General features: G+C 39.2%; 1 protein-coding gene across 1 annotated transcript in view; it reads right to left on the bottom strand.

The window, feature by feature from the left end:
- LOC126236051 (intraflagellar transport protein 81 homolog) overlaps positions 1–19155 on the bottom strand; it is a 109776-nt gene that overhangs the window by 46535 nt on the left and 44086 nt on the right. The window contains exons 6-8 of the mRNA XM_049945090.1: positions 12427–12590; positions 10641–10826; positions 3597–3803 (exon numbers count right to left, since the gene is read on the bottom strand). Coding sequence (XP_049801047.1) covers positions 3597–3803; positions 10641–10826; positions 12427–12590 — 557 coding nt within the window. The remainder of the gene's footprint in view (positions 1–3596; positions 3804–10640; positions 10827–12426; positions 12591–19155) is intronic.

Below are 19155 nucleotides of genomic sequence, written 5' to 3'. Positions count from 1 at the left end.
TTCTCAGTCGGATAGATGGGAACTCTCTTTACAACATGTCCTTCTTTCCCATAACCCCCTGGCCTGAACCTTTCCTAGTTCTTATCTCCCACCTGTCTGTCCCCTTCTCTGATCTCACTCCAGAACTACAAATGTGTTCTATTGTGCTAAATGTCTGAAACTCCCTTCCACTTCTCTCTTCCCCTTCTCCACTATGCCCCTCCCCCAGCACAGCCTCTCAATGCAGGATCTTAATCTCTACCCTGTGCTCACCAAGTTCTCGCAAGCTCCGCTAGCATCCTCGCCCACCGGTACCTTTATATCCTTGCCCAACCCCATGTCATGCGTCTGCTTATCCCCACCACCCATTCCAGCAGATTTCAGATCTGTCAGATGCAGCCACAGTCGTGCTCTAGTACTCTGAGACATGTCTGTGTGCATGTGTGCATGTGTGTGTGGGTGGGTGTGCACGTGTGTGTGTGTGTGCTTTCTTTTTGTACTGCACAAAAAGGACTTCATCTGAAAGCTTTAATATTTTAGCAGTCTTTTCCATTGTGCCTGTCTGCAACTTGGTGCCTCTTCTATGCAGACAGTAGCTACCTATCCTTTCCATATTCTTGTCAAAAAATATGTTTCTAATGATAAACAATGCAAAAGTCCAGAAAACACAGTATAAGCTTTCAAAATAAAGAGATCTTTCGTTTAGAGGTCTCCAAAGCCATTCTTCCTTGCCCCTTATTCCTCTCATGCCTCCCATCCTCTCCCTAATCGTATTCCTCATCACTGTCCTCCTCCCTCCTCTCCCCCCCCCCTCTCTCTCTCTCTCTCTCTCTCTCTCTCTCTCTCTCTCTGTGTGTGTGTGTGTGTGTGTGTGTGTGTGTGTGTGTGTGTGTGTGTGTGTGTGTGTGTGCGGGCGGGTGTGAGCACGCGTGCGCGCGCTCGCTCGTGCACGCACTCATGCTAGGGGGGGCGGGAGGGGGGGGCAGATGTGTGAGTGTGTGCTTCTTGCTCCTTCCCATTAGCACAAACAAACCACCCTCCTTCCTGAAACCACCACATGTGAGCTGCAATAAGTTTTCATTAGTACCCTTTGAGCTACTGACATTCATTGTTTTACAAAATACATCTTTTATCTACCTTTAATTAGCTTTAAATTTCATTGCTCAACAGTGTCTAGCATACATCACTCTTTTCCCTCTGCTGTTCAATACCTATTATAACAATCTGTAAGTGCACACTGCAGTCGATATTCAACACTAGGAGAAAAAATAATGAAACTACACAGATTTTCTCCATATGTCAGTGATAAATAATAAATAAACCATTGAAAATGTATAACGAAAAAGATGCTCAAGGAAACAATATGCTGCATACATCATATGATATGAGACAACATGAACATGGATGATGCATTCTGTTCACTAAAGGAAACATTATACACCTTTTTCTAGAGTACTTTCACAGTAAAAAATTATGCTCTACCCCAAACACAATCTCAGTTGGTCAAGAATAAGTACATTTTACATTATTCGAAAGTAGGAATCAGGGCTCTATATGTCTATAATTCCTCAATTTTTTATTGCACAAGCAACCTACCATCAATTTAAAATATACTATCCTTAAACATTCCAGTTTGAAGTCAAATATGTTGATGTACAGAGAAATAGACCCATTAGTCATGTATGCACAAAAAGTTTCAATATAACATTTTCCATTGCTCTGCCACATACAATGTTTTGCACAGTATAAATCAACATTTCAATCTCAACTGTCTACTCTTGTAATAACCTATTCTTTTACTTTATTGCATTTTGCTAGTTTCAGCTGTACAATTCAACTGTGTATTAGACACATTTTATTCCCATAGCGTGCCCTCACAAAAGTTATTTGAGAACTTGTCATCGGCAGTAAATGCTGGGAAAGTAAAATTAGTCTCTCACCTGAGGAGTAAGCAACACTCATGGTGAGGGGAGTGGCCTGTCCCAATCGAATATAAGCATCATCAATGTTCATGATGTCTCATATCATATGATGTATGCAACATCTGACGAATCAGTAAAGCAGTGATGTTAGTTACTTATCAGTAAACCCAAGATTCTTTAAAGAATATAACTCCCATATTAAAACAGCTTCTAACCTCTGATTGCTTTAGAAATCAGTTAAATATTTGATGTTGAACATGAAAGTGAGAAAAAAATTAGAAAAGGTTTGTAATTAGGCTTAAAGTTTGTTGGGAGTAACTAATCACTGTCATTATGAAATAATGGATGAATATAGTCTTGCTAGTTTGCACTCCATGTTAAGCAAAAGCAGCAACGTAGAAAAAGGTAGACTGCTGCTTACTGTAAAGACCTACATCTACATCCACACAGATATTCCACAAGCCACCATACGGTCCATCATAGAGGCTACCCTGTACCACTACTAGTCATTTCCTTCCCCATTCTAATCACAAATAGAGCGAGGGTAAAACCACTGTCTATATGCCCCAATATGAGCCCTAATTTCATGTATCTTATCTTTGTGGTCCTTATGTCCAATGTATGTTGGAGGCAGTAGAATCATTCAGCAGTCAGTGTCAAATGCCGGTTCCCTAAATTTTCTCAATAGTGTTCCATGAAAAGATCATCACCTTCCCTCCAGGGATTCCCGTTTGAGTTCCTAAAGCATCTCTGTAACACTTACATGTTGTTCCAACCTACTGGTAACAAATCTAGTAGCCCGCCTCTGAATTGCTTCGATGTCCTCCTCCAATCTGACCTTGTACAGATCCCAAACACTCAAGTAGTATTCAAGAACAGGTCACACCAACTTCCTATATGTGGTCTCCTTTACAGATGAACCACACTTTCCTAAAATTCTCCCAATAAACCGAAGTCAACCATTTGCTTTTCTTATCACATTCCTTACATCCTCATATATAACTATCTCACTATCACTGATCTCTCTCTAAATGAACATTCTCAGAGTCAGGTCTAATGGTAATATGAACCATTGCTCATTCTAGCACCACCAATTCCAAATACTCTCCTTCACCCTAACTGAAATCTGTGCAAGTTTAATCACAATCACATTGCATTTGATGCTTCTACCACTGGCTTAGCAACATGGCAACACAAACCCCATTGTGAAATGCCAGCTTGGAAGTCAGTGCTGCAATAAAGCTACATTTCATTTACATCTGACACTGGCCTCACAAGAAATTAACACAACAGAAACCAAAATAAAACTTCTGCTGCTTATCTGATGGTCAATAGGGAATACAAAAGTATCTCCTAAGATCTTTTCGTTTATCACATCAAATTGAAAATTCAGTTGAGAAAACTGTTAAATTATAAGGAGACAGACTGGCTGACCATCACTTACCTTTAAGAGGTGAAATTCCAAATACTTCTAAGAGAAAAACTTAAAATTAGAAAACCAGAGTTACTCTTAGGCTTCCAAACTTTTACTCTCACTCCTCCGGGAGGAAAAAGGGTTTGGTTCAGGAAAGATGGAAAGAGGGGCAGGTCACACTGATCCCAGGTGGAGAGCTGCCCACCTACAGTGAGAACAAGAGGAGACAAATATCAAAGTTATTTCTCTTTATACCTCTTACTGCCTGACAATGAACTTACCAGTTCCCTTAGAAGGGCTTCATTTTTAGAATTCAGTAACTCTAATGTCCTGGTCAGAACTCCAGCTTCAGCTTTCAGTGCTGAAAGTGCTGCTCTGTTTTGTTTGTACAGTGCACTGCGGCCTTTTAGCTTGTTGACATACTGCTTGAATTCTTCTTCGCGCAGAACTCTTTCCCCTGTAAATTCCTTCAATTTTTCCTGCTTTTCCTGAAAAATTCATAATTGCATTGTTTGAAAAAGAGAGATATGTGTAAATCAGGTGGGCAGTAGAGTACTAATGTGAGTATATTTACTTAATTTTTATGAGAGGTGTTCGATAACTAATGCAACACTTTCTCTCTCAGCCAATTGTGGTTGAAAAAATGCAGGCTTTGTTGTGGGACATCATGGAATAATCCCTCTTCAGCTCCTATAGTTCCATAAAGTTCCCATAGCTAGCAGTACTATACACAGCCTTCAAATGGCATCTGTAACAGAGGTGTGTTCCCCAGCAGATAGATGTTATTTAGCTTCTTATGCCACAAAACCAGAGCATCACAGATATTCATAGGATCTAAGAAGTCCTCGCAGTGAAAAAAAGGCATTTGTCATCATTGCAACAAGTTCATGCAAACTCGTCTGATCTCCCACGTGCCATACAGCCTCACACAGCTGTGACTCCTACAATATTGAAATGTGCATACACTTTCATCTGAGGTGATCAACAGATCACAATCAAACACCTTGCTGCTCAACTGGGTGTCTCTGATGGTAGCGCTGACACTCAACCACCAGTTGGGGTACTCAAAGGTTTGCTTGATGAGTTCCTCGCTGCCTAACAGAAGACCATAAAGAGCAATGAAGGATCACGTGTGTGGAACTGCTTGTGTGTTATGAGACTGATCATGACAATTTTTTGTTGAACACTGTCACAGACGATGAAACATGGGTTCATATCTTCAAACTGAAAACAAAACAGCGTAACATTGGATTGGCGCCATGGTACTTGTGTTCTGAATTAAAAATTCAAAGCCACACCCTCAGCACATAGTCATGGAGGCAGTCTTCTGGGACTCTGAAGGGATTATTCTGTTTGAGTATTCCTTCACAGTGCAACTGTCAACTCTGAAGTGTATTCTGCTACCCCAAGGAAATTAAAGAACCAACTTCAGCGTGTTTGTCACCACAAAATTGCGAACGAACTGCTCCTTCAGCACACCAGAGAGGACTCCACAAAATTTCATTGGACTGTTCTTCCTCATCCACCCTACAGCCCGGATCTCATACCTTCAGACTTCCATCTGTCTGGCCCAATGAAGGATGCACCCCACGGGAAGCAGTGCATGGATTATGGGGAGGTTATTGATGCAGCAAGACATTGGCTCTGACGTCAACCAGTAGAGTGGTACAATGCAGGCATATAGAGCCTCCCTGTAAGGTTGCATAAGACCATCACAATGAATGGAGATTATGTTGAAAAATAGGGTTTTGTAGCTAAAAGATTGAGGAATAATACTGTGTATTGGAACCCTGAATATCACCAGCGTGCTTTCAGAAAAAAAGTGTTGCATTACATACTGAATACCCCTCATACATTTAATGAAAAAAATGTCACTCTGATAAAGAAGATAAGGTCATATGGGCTCCTAGTTTAACTGTATTCTTACACCAGTTTAGACTGAAGATGACTAAAATATATTTCAACAGTGTAGGCTCATATGAATTCTCCTACAGTAACAATGCATGGACTTGAAGAAAAAAGTGGAAGAGGCCCATTAACAGTACGTGGGAACTGGAACTGTACAATGATGAAGAAAAAGAATAGCAATTCTCAGAAGGGAAAACAGATGCAAATTAGAATACATAATTACATGCTGATACGAGAATATGTCAGGCAGTTTTTTCTTTCCTTTTTTAATTACAGTTTCCACTGAGTTGTACTGAAAACAAGTTATTATTTGAAATGAAAAATTTATAGAAGCAGCTCATATTTGTACAAAATACTTAAGGTATAGCTATATGTTAGGAATTCACACATGTGTAATCGAAGAGGAGTTGGTTGATCAACTGGCTGAAAAAGATATGTTATAATGAGAGGCATCTATGTGGTCATTCCATGTCACAGGGACCAATATTAAAAAGTGTCCCCACTCGACCCTCTCCAAATCTAATGAACTTTGGTGTGAAGATTCTATATGGTCTTTGATGGTTATATAGCAAATTTCAGTCCAGTATCTTCAGTGTTTGAACTTTTAGGGGCTTTTAAAGAGAGGATACTCATCTTCGCATCACATATGAAGGTGCAAATGTGCCAAGTTTGCTAGGCTTTTTTAAAAGTTCTAGCGGATATTTGGTCATTTGCGTTAATATACATAGATAACTTTTTATGCTGAATCCCACCTTGGTGAAAATTAGAGATTTAGCCACACCTAAATATAGACACAAGCCTCTAAAGTGGCTAAAAAATTCGTCGTGCTATTCCAAGAGCCAGGGTTTGACCGACCACTGCTAATTTTCATATGAACCTATCACACCAAAACTTCAGAGGGTTACTCCTACCTATGATGTCTATATGTGGATCAAATTTAATTAAGACTGGATGCCTAGATGAAAAAATATGCATCTGCAAAGTTGGCCAAAATTATCTACATGCCAATTTTAGATTGTTTTTGGGGGGCAATATCTCAAATGTCTTGTTCAATCATTTTTTCTATACCACAGCTGGAAAAAGCATGCTTTAAGCTTTCCAAGGTATATTGTAAAATTTCTGGATCTTGCATATTGATGGGTAAGAATACCATCAAAAGTAGGGAAAATGAATTATCAATAAATACAAAAAATTAATACAATTTGAAGTTGTAAATCAAAAAAAGTGTTATTGTAGTGTATTTTAATAGTAAGATTTGTCTGTGGTTTAGGGAATGTAATGATGCTATTAAGAAGCGTTTGTACATTATTTTCCTGTATAGAATATAAATATAGTAAAACCTCAGAAAATGCTCTTCATCAGATTCTAAAATCTAGAAGATCATGACAGAAAGCTATCTTGCTTTAGAACGTTTTAACCCTGCAAGGCATGGTGGTGTATATATGCATTGTCATCCACTTTCCATCAGCATTATAAAGCAGCAATAATTCTGTAAGGCTCTATTCTTACAGCAGTGATACATTGCTGAATCACCACTTTCAATTGTTGCTTTCATTATTGGCAGTTTTCATAGTGTCAGTCTTCTGTGCCGTGTAGTTTTTGGTGTTGACATTGTACAATCTTAGTGTTGAATACTGAGTGTTTGAATAATCAATAATCGTTGTAGCTGAAGGTAAGCTCTAAAACAATGTGTTTTGATACACTAATTTGTATATTTTTTATACAAACAAATCTGAATCTGCTATGCTTCAAACCAGGATATTCATGAGCTTTCAAAATAGCTTGTTATAGTTTAATTAACTATTGTATAAAATGAACCAAGAGACCCTTGCACCCTGCTGCTTTGGTGGATCAGATGCAGCTGATTGTCATAAGTCATCACCATTCTATTGGGGGAAGAGTCAATTACGATCAGTTAAGAAAATGTCACCAGTGGACAAAGAGCTTCTACAACGTAGGCCTGGGCTTGATTTTACTGAAGTTGTTCCTACTGTAATGCCTTGCTAATGACAAAATTTCAATTCGTGCAGAAGACTTGTTGCAACCCATTTCATTAAGAAAAACATGTAATCAAGAAGACTTTAACACCAGTAACCATTGCAATGTCTGACAGGTTGAAGTTACTGACTAATGAAGTTTTTAAACCTGGTCAGGAAATTTGTACCAAATGTAGATATGAAGTGGCCTAAAAAGAATCATCCCACCAGGCTAAGCAAGAATCACCATCCACTGAAGATATGGATGTTGCTGCTTGCTTTACTGCTAATACTTCATTATTATCACTTGGAGAGTCACCATTCAAGCTTCAATGGATCAGCAAAAGGGATTCAACGGGATACATAAAGCATAAAGTTCTGAAAGCCCAAGGCAGCATTACTAAGGCAACTGCCACAACTGCTGGTGTGAGCCAAGTCAATATTGCGCAAATACAAACAGAAGAGTGCCAAAACCATAAAGATATGGGCATCTTAATTGAAGAACTTAAGATTAAGCTTCAGACTTCAAGTAATTGCAGTAAAGTTCAAATTTTGACCCTGTCCCCAAATAGCTGGGCTAATGAAAAAATGGCTAAAGAATTTTCTGTTTTAACTAAAATGGTGAGGAAGACTAGGAAACTAAAGATGGAAGATGGGATTTTGGCAACACCTGCAAACCAAAAAGGGAAAAAGCTCAGTGTTGAAGTACAACAAAATGTCCTCACTTTTTTGAAGATGATGAGTTTTCTCGTTAATGTCCTGGCAAAAAGGATAGTGTTGCAGTAAGAATAAATGGGGAAAAGATTCACAAGCAGAAACGCCTGCTCCTTTGTAACCTGAAAGAAATGTTCATTGCTTATTGTAAACAATATGGAAATCAACTAAGCTTATAAATTTTTGAGAGCTCAGGCCGAAATGGTTTACTACAGTTGGTGATACTGGATCACATTTAGTATGTGTAAGTGCAATTCACAAAATGTCAAATTAATGTTGGCTTCAGCAACATCCATCCAAGTTGACTACAAGGATTTTATGAAAAAAACTATGAAGTTTGGAATCAAAATATTGTATGCTGCAACGTTGTGAGAAATGTCCAGGAAAAATGCAACTAGAGGATTTTCTTGAAGATGCTTTTAAAGACTATGACCCTGAAGAAACAGTATAATACAAGCAATGGGTCCATACTGACAGAGATACATTAGAGACATGTCAGAGAACTGCTGAAGATTTCATGGAGGCACTAATTTTCAAAAGTACCGGTTTGAGAAGCCATCACTTCGTGTCAAAACACCGAAGTTTATACCTTAATCAGCTAAAAAGAAATCTTGCAGAAAATGAATTAATTATATTGATGGACTTTGCTGAGAATTACTCATTTGTTGTGCAAGATGCTATGCAAGGATTTCATTGGGAAAATAGTCAGGCCGTATTACATCCATTTGTTGTCTATTTTGGTGGCAAAAAATGTCAGAATATTATCATTTGTATGATCAGCTACTGTCTCTGTCATGATGCCACTGCTGTTCATGCGTTTCAAATAAAGTTAATAGCATATTTAAAGGCAAAGATTGAAAACATTAAGAACATTCATTACTTTAGTGATGGTTCAGCTGCTCAGTATAAGAATTTCAAAAATTTCATCAATTTATGTCTGCATGAAAAGGTTTTTGGCATCACTGCTGAATGGAATTTTTTTGGAATGAGCCATGGTAAATCGCCTTGTGATTGCATTGGGGGAACAGCAAAAACACTAGCAGCCCATGCTAGTCTGCAGAGGCCCTTAGATAACCAAATATTGACTCCATATGATTTACTCAAATTCTGTGATGTTAGTATTCCAGGCATAAAGTTTTTTTAAGTACCAAAAGAAGAGATTGAAAAATTCAGCCTGATCAAGAAACAAGGTTTGCCATGGGACATACAATACCTGGAAGAAAGAAAATCATCAATTTAAGCCAATTAATTGTAATCAGCTCAGAGTAAGCAGAGTTTCCAATGATGCTATAGCATCCACAGTTCATGCCTCCGAAGCAGATGATGAAACTCCAGCAATCTCAATTGCAAGTTTACAATCAGTACAATATATTGCATATATGTATGACAATTTTTGGTGGGTTGGAAATGTGTGTGCAGTTTCACATGAACAGCAAGGTGTCCTCATCAGCTTTATGCACCCACATGGTTCTGCTTGTTCCTTCCACTGGCCAGCTGCTAAAGACACCTGCTGGATTTCTGAGCAACATTTTTCATGACTTTAGAAGCACCATCAACATCATCAGGAATACAATACAGTTATCCACAATCTGCCCTTGACAAAATTGTAGAACTGTTTAACCAAAAATGGAACTGACTCTTAGCATTTTTGTTTTGCAGATTTGCTGTGTAGTGTATTACACTTGTTATTATGAAGTATGTTAAATTAATGTTTGAAACTGATTTATATACTGGAATAAAAAAAACTAATTACGGGACTTAATCAGCAAAATATTTCACTTTTCAATCTTCTCGAAGTGCTAAAATAAAAACTTTTGAACTGTATTCTTACTCAACAAAATGCAAAATCCAGAAATTAAACAATATAGCTTGGTAAGCTTAAAGCATGCACTTTACAGCTGTAGCAAGAAAGAAAGGATTGAACAAGACAGTTGAGATATTGCCCCCAAATATACCCTAAAACTTGCACGTAGAAAATTTTGGCCAACTTTGGAGAAGCGTATGTTTTCATCTAGGCATGCAATTGATTACATTTCTTCCATATATAGAAATCACAGATAGGAATAACCCTCTGAAGTTTTGGTGTGATTGGTTCATATGAAAAGTAGCAATGGTCAGTCAGACCTTGGCTCTCGGAATAGCGCGCTGAATTTTTTAGCCACTTTAGAGGCTTGTATTCGTATTTAGGTGTGGCTAAATCCATAATTTCTGCCATGGTGTGATTCAGCCTAAAACATTGTCTACGTATATCAACGCAAATGACCAAATGTCTGCAAGAACTTTTAAAAAGGCCTAACAAACTTGGCCCATTTGCACCTCCGCATGTGGTACAAAGATTAGTAGCCTCTCTTTAAAAACCCCTAGACATTCAACCACTGAAGATTCTGGACTGAAATTTGGTATAAAACCATCTAAGACCACATAGAACCTTCACACCAAATTTCAATAGATATGGAGAGGGTCCAGTGGGCACCGCTGGTCCCCTTGACATGGAATGACCCTATGTCCATACAGCAGAGCCACAGAATAGCAGATGCACAAAAAAAAAATTATGTTTGGATTGCTATTGCATAGCTATTCAACTTTCATCCTTCATCAGAGCACACATGTGTAAATGTCCACTGAAACAAACAAACAAACAAACAAACAAACACACACACTCTCTCTCTCTCTCTCTCTCTCTCTCTCTCTCTCTCTCTCTCTCTCTCTTTCTCTTTCAGTGATAACCTGTATATTTGCTTCAAGTGAAGATAATCTGTTTTTCAGCTCTCTCAACTGTTCGGCTGCACTTTCCTTCTTCCTCCCAATTATCGCTGCTTGCTGACGAAATGGGGCTAGCTTATCTTCAACTGGGTCATTCATAGCTAGGTGCCGTTCAACTAATTGGTTCACATCATTATTTACTTCCTGGATCTGGAAAACAAACAAAGAATTGCAACTGGATAGTTGGATAACTATTATTAATTTAAAAGAGGTAAGCTATGAGCTGCATCAGGAAAGACAAAAATTTGGGGAGCAATCCAAAAATTGAGTGTTCTGTCACCAATAAACCAATTTAAAATAGCAATTACAAGCAAAATGCCAATTGAGAGTAAAGAGGCAAGAAGACAGAATGATCATTGAGTAAAGTAAACAACTTGCAAATAAGGAAACAACTGTATTTGCATTACATTTTAACACTTCCCATAATAAGCCCTATTCCCCCCCCCCCCTTAAGAAATGACCTTTTATTCCATTTACCTCAATCTTGATTCATGGTAACCTCCCTTTCATGCTTTAGTTACCAACATAATGTTTTATGGTTCAGGTTTCAACATTTCAGTTACCTCAGAATAAAATCGCATTTTTTTTTTTTTTTTTCTTATCTGACATGCAGCTTCAAGTATGAAATTGCTACATGGGGCTAAATAAAGAGTGATTTTGAGAAGCATGAGAATTACAGTATTTCATCAGAAAGTGGAGGGGATGATATCTGCCATGCTGCACACCCATTAGTATTTAGTAGCAATGGAGCAGTGGACCTTTTAGCAATGCAGATACACTGACAAAACATTTTCTCCCAACATTAATTTGCATGAAAAATTGCATCATGCTGTTACCAGCCAATTTATCATCACTAAAATCAATCGGTGTCACTGTCTCTGTAAATAAAAACAACATGACAAGCGTATCTTGCTACCCTTCTCATATTGTTGGTAGCCCATTCTGGACTTTCCAGTAAGGAAATAAAAAGTTGTTTGATGAGTTTAAAGAGTCTTTGTCAATAAATAAGTAAATAAACCCCGTGAGATCAAAGGTAGTGTGTAAAACTCAAACAATACTGCGAGTATTGTCTCTGAAAGGTCAAAATTGTTGCTAAATGGTCATCAAGAATATGATCTTTTTCTTGTGCCATTTTTCCACACTGGTGCAGTGTCGGAATGGTTATTAATGGATTTGGCATGGTTAGTTTAAGGGGTGACCAGATGCCCTTCCTGTTGCCTGCCCATTACCCTCTGGGATGGAATGTGTGTAACCCAACTACCTACAAAAAGTGTTATTCATTTGAAAGTAAGTGAAAGTTTTTTGAAATGTTCACGGATGAGGGGGAACTTAGGTGCCAGTCTGGTATTCACCTAGTGAGATGTGGGAAACTGCCTGAAAACCACATCCAGGCTGACCAGCATACTACCTCTTGTAATTAATCCTCCAGGCAGGTCCGATCTTGGGCGGGTGAACCTCCCCATCACAAAAGCAGTGCTTTAAAATGAACGTTTATCCAAGCGAACAAACGATTATCAAGGTCAAGAAATAAAAAACTTAAACCATGATGAAACCAACCATTTTAATACATAAATTTTACATTTGCAGTTAAATTATAAATAATTACAAGACTATAGCCCTGATAAATAAGGAACTAACAAAATGATAGTGTCACAAAAGCATGAATTATTCTGACAGTTACCAGGAATATTCTTAACTTTGTGGCAGGAAAAATTATGGAAAAGTATTACACATGAAGCAGGAAACATACCTTCCTATTCAGTGTCTCCAAGTCTCCTCTGCCTAATGATGCATCTGAAGCTACATTCTGGAGTATTTCAACTTCTTGTTTCTTCATTTCTATTTCTTTCGGCAATTTTTGCTTCACAATGTAAGTATTAACATTTGTCTCTTCTTCTAAACGCTGTAACAATCCTTCAAAAAGAAAATTATATGAAACTATCAACCACAGAGTACAGAACAAAATCATACCAAAAGATAATAATAAAATGAGATGCAAAAGAAGAGCACCTAACTATCAATTAATGCAAAATAATCATACAAGTCCTTTGTTTATTATTATTATTAAAGGAATACTAAAGAAGTAAAAGTTATGGGAATAGAACTGTATGACAATTATTGCACTTACAACACAAATTATGTATTACACAGGATGGCCAGAAACAATCTGAAAAGCTAGTAATGATGTTGCAGAGGAGACTGTGGTGAGAAATATTTTTTTAAGAAAAAATTGATAGTTTATGCCATTTTTTTATTTATTTTGCGCTGAAGTTAGCCAATCAGATCATTGAGAACAAAAATTCAAGTAAAAGTGTTGGGAAAAATGTTCTTCATTTGGTTTCCTCAAACCAAACAAATGTAACTTTTGCTTACATAGCTTAAATTTATCATTTCCTAAAAAGCACATTCTAGTGGTAATCAGCATTTCAACAAGTAGTAACATATGGGCCATGGATGTCTGTGCATTATTGCATTTTGGTACAAGCAAGTGCTTGAATCTGTGTGGGCAGTGACCTGACTGGCTAACTTCAGTGCCAAATAACTAAGAAATGGCACAATCAACTGAATATTTTCAGTACAACTTCCCCTGCAACGCCCTTACAAGTTTTTCAGACTGTTTCTGACCACCCTGTATATTACAAATCAGAGGCTAGTTTATTCAAAAATTATGTGATATCAACTACATTACAAGCAGCTAACATGAAGTCCTCAAGATTGCAATCAGGGCGGAACAATCAGGTGAAGAATATGCTCGTTACATTTAATGACTTCACCACAATTGCAAAGTGCGGGGAGGGGGTGGGGGGAAATGGTGGGAGCAGTACCAATTATCTCCATTTTAAATGATCTGCTTTATATCTTGTCCCTGTCTGCAGTCTGCTGAAGGATTTCTGGACTTCCCAGATTCAGTGGTGGCCAGGAGCTAGCTGTTCTGATGGTTTCATCCAGTGATGGATTTTGAAGTTGACCACAGATCCACTTTGGTCCAAGTTTGTTGTTAATAGTCTGCAGCAGCCTTGAGGAATTAATTTTTTTTATTTCAGCCTTTGCATAGCCTGCTGAATGCTACAGGGTGGCTGTAGTACAGAAATGGAGCACTTCATTCTCTCTCTGCAGACGATTGCAGAACACTGAACTGTTGGTGGAGTCGTACCAGCCAGGCGATAGAGCTTGTATACAGGGTTAGGTTTCAGACAGCAAGTGCTGGAAACATAAAAACGGTCCCTCAAACTATTGAATGTAGTGACACAATCTGGAGTAACTAAAAAAAGCAGACAGCTGGTGCAATGTTACTGTCGACTGCCATGGTAGCACTGCCTAAATGGTACTTGTTGGCAGGAGTGCCCTCCAATAAGGTCATGTCTACCAGAATCCTGCGTGTGAGCTGGCCCAGGACTGGTCTGAGCCACTTGTAATTCTCTAGCAGTGTTGATGCAATGTAAGTGTGCGCCAGTGGGACTATTGGTTTGGTTCTCGCTATGGAGTCAATTTACAGGTGTCTCTTCAGATTTGGTCAGTAGCTGACTGAACTCTGACACTGCACAAATTGGATTTTGATTGTATTGCACCACTATATTTCCAAAGCTGAGTCCATAACTGGCACCTAGGTGAACCAGACAGTTGCCACCACATTCTGCTGCCGAAAGCTAGAAAGGTGTGACAAAGTATGGATTTGGCACTGAAGCGAACTGGTTACCATACCTCTAGCCTTGGTGCTGCTGCTGGGGCTGGAACATTGTTGGCACAGCACAATACAGGGGGGGGGGGGGGGGGGGCAGGGTACCGCAGAGGTTACCTGGATTACATTATGCCCAGGCTGCTTCTGCGGTCTATGTGATCAAAAGTAACATCCTGTCACAAATGGGCTGGCGCGAGAGGCCATAAATGCTGCCTGTTCTGGCCATGCAGTACCTGTCATCAACTGCAGGCTATCCTGAGAAGAACACTCATCCAGTCTCAACCACTACCAGATGTTGCCTTCTCTAGCCATCGGTCTAGGTGTTGCGCCTAGTGCTGATGCTCTCAGGAGCTGAAATGGTGCTCCAGCTGAGGGGAGGGGGGGGGGGGGGGGGCGCTACTGTTGCCTAACTCCAGAAAGCCACCCTGTGGTGTCTTCAGTTCACCGACTGCACCTGAGGGCAACTCGTTACCAACCCCCCCTCCCACCCATGAGTGGTTATGAGACAGCTGGACTACCCAGTAGATGAGCAGGCTGCCCAAGATAACATTCTTCACTTCAATGACTGCTTCACAGCCTGTGCCCTCTGGATCCTTCCTACCCACACCAGTTTTTCTGACCTGTGCAGATGGCAGCTTTCCCTGCAATACATTACATTCCTATAATTCCCCTGATCTCAACCATTGTTAGTCACTGTCCTTCACCCACCTATCCCTTTCCCTGCTCCCACTCCAGCACTACGCAGCCTTTTATTCCATCAATACATCCACAGTCTCTTTACTCCCACTCCAGCACTATGCAGCCTTTTATTCCATCAATACATCCACAGTCTCTTTACATGTCTCCTCCCCTCCCCTAAACCTCCCAACTGCACCATGCTGTCATCCCCACCATGTCCTTGTATGCTCCCACAAGCAGAATTTTACCATCCCAGCCCTACCCTATTATCGCCTCTTTCTTAGCCCCCCAACCCAGACTGCTTCCGCCAGTAAGTGCAATCACTTGCAGTCTGGCCTTGGCAGCCAGAGACAGTTGTCATGTGAATGTTAGTTGTGCTTGCATCAAAGAGAGTGTGTGTGTGTGTGTGTGTGTGTGTGTGTGTTATCTACTTTAGAAGAAAGTCTTTTGGCAAAATCTCACTTGTTTGGCAGTATTTTTGTTGTGCCTGTCTGCAACTCAACATCTCCATTATACAGTGAGGAGTAATCTATCATTTTCATAATATTTTCATTATTCTCTCCTGGATTTTCCATTGTACTGTTCTGTAAAACACACACACACGCACACGTGCACACGCGTATGCAGGCACATGCACGCAGGTAAGCGCATAGGCGCGCGCCCGCCCACACACACACACACACACACACACACACACACACACACACACAGAGAGAGAAAGAGAGAGAGAGAGAGAGAGAGAGAGAGAGAGAGCTCCATTGCCTCACCACTGCAGTCCAGTACAGGCAAGATGAGGAGAGGATGTACAGTTAAATGGGCAGTAATGGAAGGGATAAGACTATGGCACTACAGAAATTTCAGCCTAGGACAGTCAGGGAGGTACCCTGTTGAATGTGGTTAAATCAGAGACTTTAGCAAGATGAGGGAGTCCAGGACAGAATAAAAAGAGAGGGACACTGCTATGAAAATACATTCATCTACATCTGTATCCCAGGAATCACAATAGAGTACACTGCATTAGTCATAGTCCATAGATCTTTGCTGAAAGATCTCTGGGATATGGAAATAAGTCAAAACTGTGCATTTTAATTAACTAACAACAATGAAATTGTTTAATATAACAAAATTTTTGAATTATTTTGCTAATATTAATTGCAGAATAACCTAAGACATTAATTTTAATAATTTCTATGGAGACTTTATCAACTGAGGTGACCAACAGAAAGTCCCTTAATTAAACCTTTAACCCCATCATACAACCCATAAAGCATTTCATGTGCTGTGGCAAGTTGTTGGATACAAATGTCCCCACTTCTATCTGTTCTTTTTGTACTATTGCTGACACCCTTGAAGAGATAGGGGGCTAGATAATAGACGCAGGTGACGGCTTGACTACAGTAAGCAGGTTCACATACATGCAAGTAGCAGTAGTTATGCATGGATGATGAGAGGTGCACAGGATAGACTTGTGTGGAGAGCTGCACCCACAACCAGTCTTCAGACTGATGGTTACAACAGCAAGAATAACAACAAGAGCCAACAAAAACATTACTGAATGTATGTATTATCATAGTACACTCTTTGCAGCATATCCATAACTGTTGCTACAATTATTGATTATGAATAAATCTGCCCCAGTTGTATTTGACAAATCCTTTATTTGGATAAAATCATGTACTCAACCTGGATTTCAGAATGTAAATCCTATCTTAACGTGCTACAAAAAATAATGATGACTAAAAGGTATTCTTCACGAAATTAACTAACATTAAAAATGACCATTACAAATGTGAACATTAGATTATGCCTCAACTGCGTACAAGAAAGTAGTACCAGTCATTTGAAAAATCCACCAAATTTATCAAGTAGCATCTGAGGTCCCATGTGAGTGATGCACGAAAAGGTTCTCCAAGTCAACCAGTACCACACCACATAAACAGGGTCTAACCAAAAAAACGTTGATGTAGCAGCAAATAAAGTTCACATACCAGCCTAATGTAACCTCTGAACCGACTGTGAGCAACTAGACATGTGGTGTGGGCTTAAGAAGTTACAATGTAGGCACAAAAGCCGTAGAATCCCAATTTGTGACCCTCAAAAGTATTTGACCATATAAGTGCCTGGCCCTCTACATATCGTGGAAGTGCAGCGACACACTCAACAGACTGATGTACGAACCGCAATAGGACTTCTGCGTACACATATACATCAGAGAGCAGGGTCGCACCCCCACGTTTCCTTCCAAATGCCACCCGCTACTAGACGTAATAGCGCTACCATCTTACTTACAAATGGCAGTAGCTAAGATAGGCCTAGTACAGAGCAAAAAACAAAAAGCAAGAGAGGCAATGTATAATGGAATTGAATTGTCAAGCAATAAAAATACTAAGAAAGTAGAATAAAACTGTCAAGAAATAAAATTAATAAAACCTTGGTACAAATTATAAAATTAATAAAACCAAACAGTGGAAAATCCAGGATGGAATGTAACAGTATTATGAAAGTGACAGTTGCTACTCATCATTATAGTGGAGATGCTGACAAGCAGATAGGCCCAACAAAGGCTTCAGAAGCCAGAGACTGTGATCGTGAGTTGTGAGTTGTGTGTGTGTGTGTGTGTGTGTGTGTGTGTGTTTTGCATTGTCTATTTTGATGAAGGCCTTGTTGGCTGAAAACACACTTTCTGAGAGTCTTTTCATTGTGCCTATCTGTGACTCAGCTTCTCTGTTAAATTAATGAACTGTAGTATAAAATCTATAAGGGGCCAAACTGACATACCAGACATAAAACATAATAGTGGAAGAAACGTCATTAAACACAATATTATGATTGCAGATAGTGCAACACCATAATCATAGCAGACAAAATCTCCAGTACCAGAGAAACCAGAGTGATCAGTAAACTAAACTCCTAAAAACACTAAATATATACACAGCAGGAGAGTTACACATTAGGTACTAACCTGAGGAGCAATATATTACTTAAAAGCCAGTAAAAGAAAATTTCAACCTAGTTTTGCAAAAAAAAAGTCCTAAATCATCTTTAATGTTATGCAGGCTTTGCTTATTACATGCCGAATGCACCACTAAAGCTGACTTCAGATTATGAGTGGCACAATATTCTCTAAACCTAGTCTGAAAACTTCACCCTTTGAGTCTGACATATCTATCTTCACACTGTGGGCATCAAATACCATAATTACCACCATTATTATATGGAAAAACTACACACTCCTCATGATGGATCCAACACTGCCCATTATTTTTAGGTACATTAACAATAGGGATAATGCCCACAGAGATCAAACATCTCACTAGTTAATGGGTTGTACATACACATTGTTCTTCAGCTTAATACATAATGTGTAACTCTGCAGCTATGTACATATTTACTATTGTCAAGTTTTCTTTTAACAGGCTGTGGCTGTACATAATATATCACTCCTCAGAGTAGTACCTAAGGTGAAATTCTGGAATTATGTATATTTTTGTGTGTTTACTTCACTAGTCATGCTGGTTTCTCTGTTACTGGAAATTTTATGCGCTATGATTGTATAGGTTACCCTATAAGTTGTGTTGCACCATCTGCATCCACAGCCTTACATTCATCATATGATGTACTCTGTATATTGCTTATCTTCCACTATTATGTTTTGTGGGTGGTACGTCAGTCTGCCCCCTTTTATATTTTATACTACAGTTTTATGAATTTTATACTTTGTACTAAGGTTTTATTAATTTTATTTCTTGACAATTTCATTACACATTTTTTTGTTTTTATTTGTTGACAACTGCAGTGTACATTGTATGTCTTGCTTTTATTGTTTGCTCCTTACTAGGCCTATTTTAGATATGGCCATTCATAAGTAAAGTGGATGGGTTGGGTGGTTGTGGGGTAGGGGACCAGAGAGCAAGGTCTTCGGTCTCATCGGATTAGGGAAGGATGGGGAAGGAAGTCGGCCATGCCCTTTCAAAGGAACCATCCCGGTGTTTGTCTGGAGTGATTTAGGGAAATCACAGAAAACCTAAGTCAGGATGGCTGGAAGTGAGATTGAACCATTGTCCTCCTGAATGTGAGTCCAGTGTGCTAACCACTGTTCTACCTTGCTCGGCCCAAGTAAGA

Source organism: Schistocerca nitens, chromosome 2 (genome assembly GCF_023898315.1).
Source record: "Schistocerca nitens isolate TAMUIC-IGC-003100 chromosome 2, iqSchNite1.1, whole genome shotgun sequence".
NCBI lineage: Eukaryota > Metazoa > Arthropoda > Insecta > Orthoptera > Acrididae > Schistocerca > Schistocerca nitens.
This window is presented reverse-complemented; position numbering and strand designations above follow the sequence as displayed.